Source organism: Chanos chanos, chromosome 7 (assembly GCF_902362185.1).
Source record: "Chanos chanos chromosome 7, fChaCha1.1, whole genome shotgun sequence".
Classification (NCBI taxonomy): Eukaryota; Metazoa; Chordata; class Actinopteri; order Gonorynchiformes; family Chanidae; genus Chanos; species Chanos chanos.
In genome coordinates, this window is record NC_044501.1 from 37665071 (window position 1) to 37678882 (window position 13812).

The following is a 13812-nucleotide window of genomic DNA, read 5'->3' on the forward strand; positions in this document are numbered from 1 at the left end:
AGGGATATTTTAAAGATCAAAAGATGATTGTGATGATGATATGGAAATCTCTGGTGGCCGAATGCATGAGTGTATGTTGTAAATGGGTTGGAATGTTCTGTATTTTGACATAGAGAAAACAGAGGAAGAGATTACACAAGAGGGCTATGATGATGTTGCTTCTGTAGGAAAGATTCAACGATATGTTCAAGGTGAGTGGTCGGGATGTCCAATAGTGTGTTTACATATTTTCTTGATATTTTACAATTTCAGTTTACTTTTCTTTTTCTTTCTGGCAAAACTAAACTGAAGCCTCACGTATGTTATGAACACCTTGAAAATAGAAATGTGTGTGTAATACACACATTGTATAGGTTGTTGATATAAAGTGTTAACAAGTTTCATGATTAATGTTTGCTGTGATGCTTCCTGTAAATATTGTCTGCATAAAATGCATAAAACACAGTCACATATGATGTATGTGTGTGAGTGTGTGGGGGACAAAGTGAGAAAAATACACAATGAGTGGTGTGAGTGGTTTGTGTGTGTAGGTGAGGATGCCTTTGTGTGTGTGTGTGTGTGTGTGTGTGTGTGTGTGTGTGTGGAGCTTCTTTTTCATGTTTCTGTCCTCCTGTACCAGATCAAGCTCTCTCTGAAGGACAGAACTCAAGCTATGAAAACCTGAGGGAAGATCTGCTCTCAGGTATGAGGACCAGAGCATCTCCAATAACTTTCTGCACCCAACATCAGATCTTAAATCAGTTCCCCAAATTCTTCTCTTGATCTGAATCTGAACTTAGTCTCAGTTTCGAGTCATGTCCAAGAAAGGTACACAAACACGAAAACAGGGAAATAAAGAAAGACCATTCAACGCAAAATATCTTTGTGGAAAAAAAGTGGATCTTCCAAAAATCACCCCAAAATGGTCTGCGTGACATCATCCCCTCGCCTTCACAGCCAATAAAACATGTGCTTTAATGTTACAACATTAGTAAATGACATGATTGTTTTCCAGTGTACATGTTTCTTTAAAACAGGAAGTGGTAGAGAATTCACCCTTAATCAGTAGTGAAAACTTATAGCTCCTTTCATTCTTCTCCCTGTGTCTAAAGTTCCATCAAAGCGATAGATCTGGGTAATAGTTTACATTGGCGAGATGTTATATGAATGTATGTCCATGTACTTTGTTAAACAGAGTTTGTGTTGGTTTAAATCGTAGATGGCATTGAGCTGGTTTACGACAGCCAGCACATCGTAACGCTGTAGTTTGCATCCAAATGTTATAGTTTGCCTTGTTCTGGTTATATGCAAGGCTTTGCCTGTATATGTTGAAAATTTGCTATTTTTACCATATGTGGAATCTATGTGAATCAGCATATAGTCATTTTTTGTAATTTACTTCTGGATCATGGATGAGCATGACGATTGCTCTCAAGTCAACTCTGTGGGCAAATGTAGGATGGCATCATATGTTGGCGTCATAGCTAAGGCCCACACCAGGGCACAGACTGCATCTGCTCGTGCACCCTATGCTGAGAGAGAGGCAGAATTTGAAACTGAGGAAACTAGAATGGTAATGGAAAAGATACAGAATTAGGGTCATTAGTTCTGCACTGTCACTAAAACTCATGCTGAAGCACTGGAAACAGTTGAGGAGAATGAGTATGGGACACCTGTTCAATAACAGAATGATGCATCAACAGATACATTAACGAGGTGCACCCCTAACTGTTTGAAAGAGCAAATGAAACTTCAGGCTGATTGTGTTTTTTTTCTACTTTAACAAGAGTTAATGAAAAGGCAGAAATATGAAAGGGAGCTGTCCTCTCATGCAGTAGTCTCTCAGTTAGATTTCTCTGTTCGTATAGAGGAAAAGGTCAAGAGCAACATAATGATGAGAAAACCAATGGTGACCTGAGAGAAGAGTGCATGTTGTGAATGGGGTGAAATTTTCTGTATTTTAACATAGAGGGACGTGAGAATGCGGTTACACCAGAGGATTATGATGATGTCATTTCTGTTGGAGATATACCGCAAAGTGTTCAGGGTGAGTACTCTGGATGTCTGTAAAAGTGTTTTTTGTCATTAACGTTTTAAAACATATCTTGACAAATGAGATCAGTGTGATTGGTGAGTGAGCACTTCTATCATTCTTGTTTAATGAGACTTTAACTCTGAGCATTTTCATTGGACAAAAATCAAGAGTATCTGAGAGGAGAAATTCGCTGTTGTTGACAAATGAGACTGTTGTATCAGTTACTTCAAACTGCCAGACTTGTATTTCAGTTGAGCTATAATTGCCATTATTTTAAATTTCTACATTCTGGTTCTGTCAGTTTGTTACAGTTTGATTTGGAAAGTATGATTTTCACAGCTGAGTCAATATTCAGCTAGCTCATATTCACTGATTTTTGGGGATTTTCACTGAGTAAATTTAATGCGTGGATTGTCACTGAAAATGTTCAACACTTAGCCTTAAAAACATGTTCAAGAGAATTTTTATAGTATTTATAGCTGTGTCAAATCAGTTTAAGTAATTGATAATATGTAAAAGTTATGAAAAATCTTAATACAGATTGAAAATGTCAAGTTGATATTTTCTGTTAGCAATGCATTTGAATGTCTTAGACATTTGGCCCTTTTATAGGTTTGACAAGTTTGATATGGAGTAATATTGGATTCAAAAACCCACAGCTCCAAGGGGGACTGCAACTTGATCACAGGACCTTAGACCACTGAGCTACTCCAACCACTACTTGGTGTCTGGCAAGGAAATAAAAATGGCCAGTTTTCTCTGTTTAAAAAAAAGAAAGACAAAAAAAGTTGATGATGAGAAAAGGGACATTGTTGGTCATGAGTTTAGTAATGGCTGATGTGTTTCCAGTTTCCAAAAAACACAGTGTACTCTTCGGACTGGTTTATTGACAGGGAGATTAAAATTCTGTTTACACAGTAAATCTGTGTGAACAGAACTGCTGTTATGTGTAAGAAATTTAAAATCTGTATTTCTCCCTGCTCCATTAGACTTGGAATATGACAGCGTTCTGGAAAAGACGCCAAAAAGAGAGAGGAACCTCTCTGAAGTTTACGTCAATGAGGCAAAAGTGAGTGAATAAGTTAAAAAGAAGACGGTTTATGACAACTCATGCATGACAAAAGAAAAAACGTTGTTGGAAGAAAGAGAAGAAAGTGTAAAGTGTGTAGGAAATGTAATGATGAACTTTTAATAGACTGTAATGTTATAACCTTTTCACGTCTTTTCAGGGGGAAAAAAACAGCTTGGTTAGAAAAAAAAAAAATTAAACCTTGTTCCTTGGTTGATATCCATTTTGGTCATTTTTGGGTAGAAGCTCTCGTCTTTGGGACTGATTTTAATCTTTATTTTAATGTTGCTACTTTTATCATATCAGATAATATGGTATGCATTTGTTCATTTTTTGCTGATTCCTTACTGTTCTCCTTACTGTGACCTGAATTACTATATGATTTACAGGTACTTGGAATTTTTAGCTTAATATAGAGATAAAAAAAATAACATTGGAAGATTTTGTGCCATTGCTTTACATACATGTATAAACACATAAACTGCTTGTCAGTGCATATAATTAAATACAGAGTTTGCATGGGGATGTCCCTGTTATTCAGACATGAGAGTTATGAGAAATTGCTGACAATGCTGAAATAATTGGTTGTTTATATAAATGTTGCATATTTGGGCCAAGTAAAACAGAATAAAGTCAGATGAAATCTTCACTTTGGTTCAATAAGCTATTCTTTTCAGTGGAAGCGGCCATCCAACTCAAAGCCTTCACCAACACATTCCTCACTGTTTTATGAAAATACTTCACACAAAGGGTTTCCAAGCAGATAAGACCCATGTCATTGTTAGAAAGTCCAGTTAAATACTGAACTGATGAGATGGACAAGAATCTGCCTGGGGAAGACACAGGCTGGTTCTCTGTCAGTCTCAGCAGGACACAGAGTGTGGTGTAGCTACAACCACTCAATATTTGCTCTCTCAAAATTTTGTTTACACGGTAAGTCTGTGTGAACAGAGTTGCTGTTATGTGTAAGGACTTAAAAAATTCAGTTTCTCCCAGCTCCATTAGAAAGAGCCCTGTTTGGATCACTCTCTACCTGTCACAACATCTCCTCCCTCTTCTGGAAAGGCAGGTAGTGACAGTGACATGTTTCCTCTCTAACATTCAGACATTACATTTTTCATTACTTTTTAATGCAGCGTTTTCTAAATACCTGGCATGTGCCTGTATTCAAACTGCTAAAAAGAAAGAAAGAAAGAAAGAAAGAAAGAAAGAAATTTGAACTGGCATCAGTTGTTGAGTGTGTTCACATGCGTGTCTTAAAGACCTTGATTGTCATTACATTTATTTCCACAAGGGGCAGGCTCAGAATGATAAACACCTGAAAAACTGGCATTTACACACTGCTAGCAAATGCACTCAGGTAAACGCTGGAAAGAAGAGAACAATGGAGGAGATGAAGAGGAAAAGGGCAGGGGAGAGATCTGTCAATCATACAGCCGATCTGTCAATCAGACAACTGATCTGTCAATCAGACAACTGATCTGTCAATCAGACAACTGATGTTTCTCAACAGAGTTGTTTATTATAGCACATATTTACCATTATGCGCATGTTTAAACATATTTACACATATTTTAAAGGTCTCATCTAATTTCTGATAGTGACACTTGTGGCGGTTTGATGGTGATGGTAGATTTTTCGTTGCCATCCGTACATTTTTTTTTAAAATTCTAAATAGATGTTATCATAAAGGGGTGATTATTTCAGAGGAAACTGCCCTTTGCCTCATAAAGTCTGTCCGTTTGAGGAGTTTTATTTTAAATAAAACCATATAAACATTTGATGATGTAAATCACAGTGTCTTTGTAAAAAGTCACTATTATAGACACAGTTGCACTGGCATTAACAGGTATCAGAACCTGGGGTTTGGCTCTGATTGGCTGTACTGCCCAGTGGGTGGAGCTACTGAGGCAATAAAGTGAGACTGTGATGTTTGATTTATGAATGACCTAATAATTCCCCCATTACTCCATTAGATTTGTTTTTGTTAACCATATTCTATTTGATTTCTCAGATTTCTCTCTCTCACTCATTCTCATAAGTTTCTGGTTACTATGGTGACGTTTTCTATTCAAATAAGATATTTCACCGTTTTTATACTGTCGCTCCTCCAGTCAGTCACTTGCTTTCCCACCCTGTAGCTTTCTTCCCCAGTGACCACTTCTCCATCAAAGACAGGTCAGCAACGTCTCAACGGACAGGAACCACAATGCTGCCCTCATATCAGTTTATACAGTTGAACATATATATGATATATCATATTTTGAGGTTGGGTTGGTTGACTCTGAGTGCAGTAATGTGTGCAGTGTCTGTGAGGGTCTATGCTTTTTTTTGGCTATGGAGATCACCTTCTAATACAGACGGACACAATCGCTCAATCCAGTTGGACCTTGAAGCTGTTATTCCAAACCTCACTGTGTGTGAGCAGTGCAAGCCATCGGCCTTTGGCGTCCTGTGTCCTCATGTCAAACAGTTTTTGAATCTTTCTTCAATTTACTATCTGTTTTTCTGACCTAGACCAGTGTTTTAGATAAAAATGAAATTGTAAAATCATATAGTGTGACTGACAGCAGTGATGACCAGTGGAGCAGAATTTTCACCTTTACGATTAAAATAGGGATTGAAGTATGGATAGATTTTCTCACCAAACAACTGACCTATGAAAGAGTAGATATGGGAGTTGGCCTCCACATCATAAAAGGAGACCACACCCTCTTCATAATCCACAAACACCCCCACCTTCTGGGGTTTCTGTTTCAGAGAGAGGGGGACAGGGGAATCATCAAGAGCCTTATACTCATTCCCATTCCTCAACCACATAGTCCACATTCCATGTTTAGGATTCTGTACGTTTTCCCCTTTCCTCTTAATGGACTCTCTGACAACTCCTAATGTCCATTCAGTCTTCCCAGTGACTTCCACCTCATAGTAAAATCTCCCTGAGGAGAACCCCTCCTTTCCCAGGACACTGAACCAATAATCAAATCTCTCTGGGTTGTCAGGGAGATCCAGTTGTTTGTCTCCATGTGTCACTTGTTTCCCGTCATCAGACAGGACGAGTTCATGATGAGCTGTTTCAGGATCCAGAGTCACATCCACTGTGGAAAATGCAGAGAATACTGCTTTAAAAGTCTGTGTGTGTGTGTGTGTGTGTGTGTGTGTGTGTGTGTGTGTGTGTGTGAGCAGAACAGTGAAAGTATTGTCTTGTGATATAAACTGAGATAGTGGTACTCACTGGAGCAAACACAGACTTACCGTCATATTTTCTTCTCCTAGCAAACTCTGGAAAGACATGAATGTATTCAATAAAAAGGATATTTTACAACTGTTTTAATGCTTTAAACATTTTGACATTTAAAATGTTTTAAACATTTAATTAATACAATGTGAACTAAGATACGAAACTGAGACCTTCAGAGAAATTCGGTTTGAAAGGTTCCCCTTGCTCATAAATTTGATGGCATGCCTTCACAGTATGTTCACCTGGAGATGCTTATAAACTGGACAAGTGAAAACCATTGGTCAGCTGATCTAACATGTGCCTTGTTATTGGCCATATGGAAAAATATCATGACGTGGATGACAGTACAGAATGGCAGCAACGTCAAATTGTTTGAAAAGTGGTAATATTCAAAAATTATTAAAAAAAAACAAAACAAAATACACAGCGCCATCCTTAGAGAATATAATAGCTGGTTAATTTGGATTTCAATTTAAAGACTGAATAACAGGCAGCAGCAATGAAAATTTCATTGTCTCATTTGTGAAGAGATGTAGAGTCAGCCAGGCCAGAAGCATGTAGTCATGTGATTCATCTTTGTGAAAACGAAGAGGACAAATGTAAACATGTCCTACAGAAATACCAGTTAATTTACTAAGAGTTGCTTTAAAGTGAACATTAAAATGATTGTGCCTGGGCATCATAAACATTATAAATAACTGATTTAAATATACTGAATTCACTGATTTGAATATATTAAATCACTGAATTGTTCATTTATACATCACTTTACATCCCTTTTTATCCTTGAGGTATACCAGACAAATGTTTCATCATCTCACAAATCTGCTTCCTGTAGATTCTCGTCCAGTAAGAATCAGAGCTGTGTTGTGGTTTTGGAATAAGTCAAGAAATCAGAACATTATTTGTCTGATTACCCTCTGCAAAAATCTTTTAGATAAAAACACGTAACAAAAAACAAAAAAAACAAAAAACAAACTGTAGATAGATATTGTGTAAAACTATAACATAAAGACTGAACAACTAACAACTGAAAAAGAAAAAAAAAATGCTTTTCATCATAAGAGAAAAAATCCTTCAAATCAAAAGCTCACCTTTATGTTTTTGTCTCCTCTCAATCTCTGAAAGAAGAGAATGTAAAATATTTGGATTATTAAAGTCTCAAACAAACAAACAAAGATTATACTGATGCAACCTTAAATCTATCAGTTCATCCAGCGCAAACAGAGTATTTTTTTTTATTAAAAAGCAAAATCTGAATTACCTTTCTTTCTTATCATGTACCTAATCCTTATTATTAATATCACACCAATAACTGAGGATAAAATGGCAATCCAGATGACATGATTTTTCCAGGTTTGAAAAATATTGCCTGAAACAGAGAGGATAATCAGCATGTACGTGATGCGAAAATGAATGAATTAAATAAAACGACACCAAAATAGCTAATTAATTCAAAATGTTGTCTGACATACTTGAGATGACAATCTCTGTCTCCTTCATGTGGTTGCCCAGTATGACTCTGCAGTAGTAGGTGTTACTGTCTTGTACTGTGATGCGATGTCTAACAGAGAAACTTTCTGTGTCTCTGAGTGTCTCTGTATCTTCAGCAGGTAGTCTGGTTCCTTTACTGTCCAGCCACACAACTTCAGGTTCAGGCCTCCAGCCTTTAGTTTCACACAGTAGACTGAGTCCCCCACCTTTACTGTAGCCCTCCAATGAGATCACTGGCTGGGTTCCCAAAGCTATTAAGAGCAAAGATTGCAGAGACATTGTTAGTTAAGTCTAAAAAGACAAAAAAGCTATAAGGATTATGTTTGAAAATGTGAATGAATCTTACTTTCAACACTGACTTGAACAGTAATATCATCATACCAGCTTTCAGATCGGATCAAACATTTATACTCTCCTTCGTCAGAGACTTTCACTTTGAATAATTTCAATGACGTGTTGCCTTTCTGCAGTTCATCTTTAAACAGTGATGTCCTCCCTCTGTAAGACTGAATCTGATCTTCATTCCTGTCAACACCATCTTTGTACAAATGCACCAGTGAGTCTGATGTATGGAGTCTAAACCACTCCACTGTCATGTCCACAGCACTGATGTTGGGTTGGAGAGAAGAGGGCAGAATCACATCTTCACCAGCCCCAATAACAAGAGGACCATCTGGACCAACAACCTGAAACTGATCTGGAATCAGACAGACAGAGTAAAATAATGCATCTTTCATACAACCTGATAAATCAGTTAGACAGTTATCTTTAACATCCTTTACCTTTGGCCAGATAAGCAAACATAGATTTATTCAAAGACAGCCCATATATGTGCTCACATTCAGACATACATAGAGTTCTAAGATGTCCTGTGAAGACTTACCACTTTTAGACAGTGTAGTTCCCTGAAGAAACAGAAGAATAACCAAAATGGACTTCATTTCGTATAAAAATATACAGAGGTTTCCAAGCTAATGATACTTTTCTCAGTTTTAGTCACTGATCCTGAATCTTGAACTCTCCTCCTGTCATACAGGGGCAGCAAAATAAAGGGATGTATTTCTGAGGGCACTCATATTTGTGAAGCCAACAGTTAAAACGCAGTCATTTACACATGGGTGGGCCAGTGCTGATAACATATCTCAGCCAGACACACTCTTTTTGCCTCAGCTTTCATTTCTACCAAAATAAACTGTTTGTTAATGTAACCAGGCCAACTTGGACTTGGGGGAACTTAAGTACCCAGTTATATGAGCTTGAGAACTGCACCCCAGAAAGTGTCTTCTTAACACAGGAATGCCCCTGTTTTGTTTTTTTTTTCAAATCCTCACATGTAAGTTCATAAAGGGGAGCAGAGAAATGATATCTAATTCATTGCAGGAAGATTTATTTATTACATACTATGCTGCAAACAGCAGAGGACACAGTAGACTAATGTGGAGAAAAACAGTTAACAGTTTAATACAGAATAGATGGCATAGGGATATAGAGTATCTTTAATCTCTTTTTGATATCTACAGCACAAGAGCAAATGCACAAAATTGAAAAGTAGAAAATTATTGCTTACTCGGCCATAACTGTGTGTGTGTCTCTGTGTGTGTGTGCGCGTATGTGTGTGTGTTTTTATATTTCACTGTTCAATAATGTGTCTAACAGGTAAATGTTCCCTTATTATGCCTCTGTCTGCATGTCTGCATGTCTGCCTGCCTTTCTTTCATGTTGCAGATGCTGTTTCTGGCCACTAGGGGGTAGCATATACGGTGAGCAAAGCTTAAATGTCTGTGACCTGTTATGACCTCTACTGGGTAAGAAATGATCACTCCTAGGAGCCTCATTTGGCCTCGATAAAACACAACAAAATTCACTTTTATAACACCTTCCTGTATTTTTAGTAACGGATCAATTTAAAATTCTGACTTGGAGAACATTTTAGGAGACGACTGGTTGGTTTATGGACAGGAAGTGCTGTCTCTAGGGGGGTTGAAAGTGCACAGATACTTCAGTCACTCTGGGAGATCAGAGGTGAAGGTTCTTCTCTGTGCTGAGCTGTTCAAACAGAGTGTTGTCTGGGGCAGAGAGAGAGAGAGAGATGGAGAGCTGCCTGTGGATCATTTTTCTCTTCTCCATCATTCAGGTCATCACAGCTGGTAAGTGCAGGTTTATGGTCAAAAGGTCAAGCGGTCACTAAAATGGAGTTTGTATAGTGTAGAGACAGAATTAAAGAAAAAATGTCTAAGATGTAATAAATGATGTGATTAAGAGAGAGATCGAATCCACTCATTCATTTAATGAGTTTTATAAAAATATGTGCAGATGTTGTACAGTGTTGAGACATTCACAGCAGTAAATTTACAGATGGATGGTCAATATTTAGATTTTAAATATTTGTCTATTTTGAAATCATCCATGGCTGGAAATCACTTGAAAATGACACTGAGACAATTCCTTGCGCACAAATTACATACCGTTTAAATGCACTTAATTCAGTTTGAAACAGGATCTTTTAAAATATATGCAAAAGGTCGCAAGCAATTTTACCAATTGCTCCCTTTGTACTCTGTCTCTCTCTGTCTCTCTCTCTCTCTCTCTCTCTCTCTCTCTCGCTTTCTCTCTCTCGCTTTCTCTCTCTCTCTCTCTCTCTCTCTCTCTCTCTCTCTCTCTCTCTCTCTCTCTCTCTCTCTCGCTCTCTCTCTCTCTCTCTCTCTCTCTCTCTCTCTCTCTCTCTCTCTCGCTCTCTCTCTCTCTCTCTCTCTCTCTCTCTCAGCTCCAGACAGTGTGAGGCTGGTGAATGGTGGTAAGCGCTGTGCTGGGAGAGTGGAGGTTCTTCATGAGGGACAGTGGGGAACAGTGTGTGCTGATTTCTGGGATATGACTGATGCTGCAGTGGTGTGTAGAGAGCTGGACTGTGGGGAGGCTGTAGAGGTGTTGATTACTGCTGTTTTTGGAGAGGGATCAGGACCAATCTGGATGGACGATGTTGGCTGTAGTGGGTCAGAGTCTACACTGAAGAACTGTGAATCAACAGAATGGGGTAAACATAACTGTCTTCATTCTGATGATGCTGGAGTCATCTGTTCAGGTAGGCTGGTCATAATTTCATCATATTATTACTTGACTATACTGACATGCTCACTTATAAGACAAGTGCATTTGCATATGGGTTCTGAAGTCACTCTCTACTTGGCATGTTCAACAGCTAAAGCGTTTTCATTAAAACATAGATAAATGATCAGATGATCAAACAGTGAAACAAAGATAATCGTACGCATTTGTTTTTTTGTTTACACGTTTGTAAAGGAAAAAGACCCGTTAAGCAGCAGTGACCGATTTTATTGTATCGCATATCAAATGATAGAACTAAATATATAAAATGCAAAAAAAAAAAAAAAAAGAAAGAAAATCAGCATATGAATAGTATTAAAATGTCTTCCCTCTTTTTTCTCATCACTATTATTTTCTGAAATTTAAAAAAAGTCGAGCTGCCGCATGCTGGCGGGTGGTTCTTAGCATCAGTAATGAAAAATAAGGAGCAAAGGTGTTGAATTATTGGTTACTCATGATGAACTCTAAGAGCACTTCCAGCTGCATATTATTCACAGCATTGACTTATTTATAACTGTTGTGTAAGTATTCAGCTGTCAGCTGGCTAAGGTACCGATCATCTCCCGCCTTCCTCATCTATGACCAATTAATGTCCTTGTGCCATTTGTGGAGGACCACACAAAATTCGTTTTCGTGGCCCATGGATGTCATCGTGAATATCTCGGTAACCTCAGAGCGTTCCGCACAGACCGTAAATGATATACAGTTCCAGTCAAAAGTTTGGACGCACCTACTCATCCAAGGTTTTTTTTTTTTAAATTTTTACTATTTTCTACATTGTGCTTTGTATACACTTTTTTGCTTACGACATAATTCCTTAAAGGTGGCATGGAGGCGCAGTGGGTAGCACTGTTGCCTCACTGCACGAAGGTCCTGGGTTCAATTTGACCAGGGTCCTTTCTGTGTGGAGTTTGCATGTTCTCACTGTGTCTGTGTGAGTCTCTTCCGGGAGCTCCAGTTTCCCCCCACAGAACAAAGACATGCAGGTCAGGGGAACTGGAGATACTAAATTGCCCTTAGGTATGTATGTTTGCATGAATGTGTTTGTCTGTGTGTCTGCCCTGCAATGGACTGCTGACCTGTCCAGAGTGTTTCACTGCCTTTTGATCAATGAGCACTGGGATAGGCTCCAGCTCCCCCCATGACCCTAATTAGGATAAGCAGCTTAGACAATGAATGAATGAATGAATGAATGAATGAATGAATGAATGAATAATTCCATATGTGTTATTTCATAGTTTTGATGCGTTCAGCATTGTTCTACAATGTAGAAAATAAAAACAATGAAAATGGAGAAAAAACGCTGAATTAGGAGGTGTGTCCAAGCCTTTGACTGGTACTGTATTTACAACGTAAAATATGACTCTGCTGTACACTCCAGCCGTATAGAACAGTATTTGCCTGTTCTGTTCGGGATGAATATCACACTTATTTATTTTAAAAAAAAATGTGTGTGTGTGTGTCTGTGTGTGTCTGCGTATACAGTATATGATATACAATATACATTATACAATATATAAGGAAGCAAGTATGTAGGGGAGCAAACTGTCATATGAGTTTTAATAATGAGTATTAGTCTTATTTGCATGTTGAACTAATGTTTATTAAATTGTCATAACAGATATATGGAGTCTGTATTAAAAAGAAAAAAAATGACAGGAAGCAGACACAGTGTCAGTAATGTGGAAGATAGAACTAGATGATGTCTCTATGGTTCAGTTAAAAAGTTCAGTAGCATGGCAGCAGAGGGGCTTCCTCAGTGTGGAGTGTCAGTCAGGGTTTTGCACCTGCTCAGTGGTTACATCACAGGCCTTGGAGGAGAGCCCCCCCCCCCCCCCCCCCCCCCCCCGCTTTCCTACCAACAAGTTTTCATACCTACAACTTATTTTTAAGATTTCTGGCACACCGTCTTCTAAATGTTTTTTTCTGGACTGTATTAACATCCAGAAAACGCTTAAAAACATTGCTAGTCCTGAAGATGTCCCAAATAGGTATTATGTTGTGCTGAGTTCTCCCTGTGTATTATCAGCCAAATGCCACTGCATATAACACATGAAAACATCATCTCTAGAACGGGTTTCAATTTTCTGAGAACCACTTTCCTGTTATTATTTAAAGTATGATATGTTTACATGCCATTATTATTGGTTGCGTTTTAGTTATTGCTTTAGTTATTCAAACCTGTTCATTAAATGTGGAGGCAATTTCCTCTAATTACATTTGGAAAATGAAGACATTGTCTTAAATTGACAGGTCGTGTGACCAGACTAGTTGATGGATTTAACTTGTGTTCTGGGAGACTAGAGCTTCTATGTGGAAACCAGTGGGGCACAGTGTGTGATGCTGCCTTTGACCAGCAGGATGCAGAGGTTGTGTGTGGAGAGCTGGGCTGTGGGGCTCCTGGAGAAATTCTGGGAGGAGCAGCTTTTGGCAGAGGGGAGGGCCATGTGTTGTCAGATGAGTTTCAGTGTGGAGGAAATGAATCTGAGATTTTCCTTTGTCCAAAATCACCTTCACAAAAACAAAATTGCTCTCACGATAATGATGTGGGACTTACATGCACCGGTAAACTTTCTGTTTTTGTCTCTTTCTTTTTTTATTCTCACCTTTCAGTAAATCATTATGTCTGAAAATAAAACATTTCCTTTAAAAACTTTGTACAACCATACACTCACAACTGCAATGCAAAAAACATTTACTTTAATATGACTGCAATGAATGTGTAGAATAATCATATTGGTTTTCTTCTATGCAATATTTTATTCATCATTAATTAATTTAATGATTACTTAGAAGAATATTTGACAAGTGTATTGTATTTTTATTTGATAGAATGTCAAACCTTCACTAATACATTCTCTTACATGTAGAGTGAATGTGTCTGTGACCCTA

At 38.1% G+C, this 13812-nt stretch overlaps 1 protein-coding gene across 1 annotated transcript; it reads right to left on the reverse strand.

Annotated features, from left to right (window-relative positions):
• Positions 1–5633: 5633 nt before the first annotated feature.
• LOC115816326 (butyrophilin subfamily 1 member A1-like) lies at positions 5634–8759 on the reverse strand. The gene is made up of 7 exons (XM_030779282.1): positions 8702–8759; positions 8165–8515; positions 7800–8069; positions 7589–7696; positions 7419–7445; positions 6339–6365; positions 5634–6181 (listed from the first exon to the last, which is right to left on the reverse strand). Exons 1-7 carry the CDS (start codon positions 8757–8759, stop codon positions 5634–5636), a joined length of 1389 nt encoding a protein of 462 aa, XP_030635142.1.
• Positions 8760–13812: the final 5053 nt, after the last annotated feature.

What these genes read in the sequence shown, in the direction of transcription:
- LOC115816326 (XM_030779282.1), bottom strand. Translation starts at nt 8,759, where the DNA reads ATGAAGTCCATTTTGGTTATTCTTCTGTTTCTTCAGGGAACTACACTG. An exon ending in AACTACACTGTCTAAAAGTG is followed by an intron (nt 8,516 to 8,701) that starts GTAAGTCTTCAC and finishes GTCTGATTCCAG; the next exon opens with ATCAGTTTCAGGTTGTTGGT. An exon ending in GAGGAGACAAAAACATAAAG is followed by an intron (nt 6,366 to 7,418) that starts GTGAGCTTTTGA and finishes ATGTCTTTCCAG; the next exon opens with AGTTTGCTAGGAGAAGAAAA.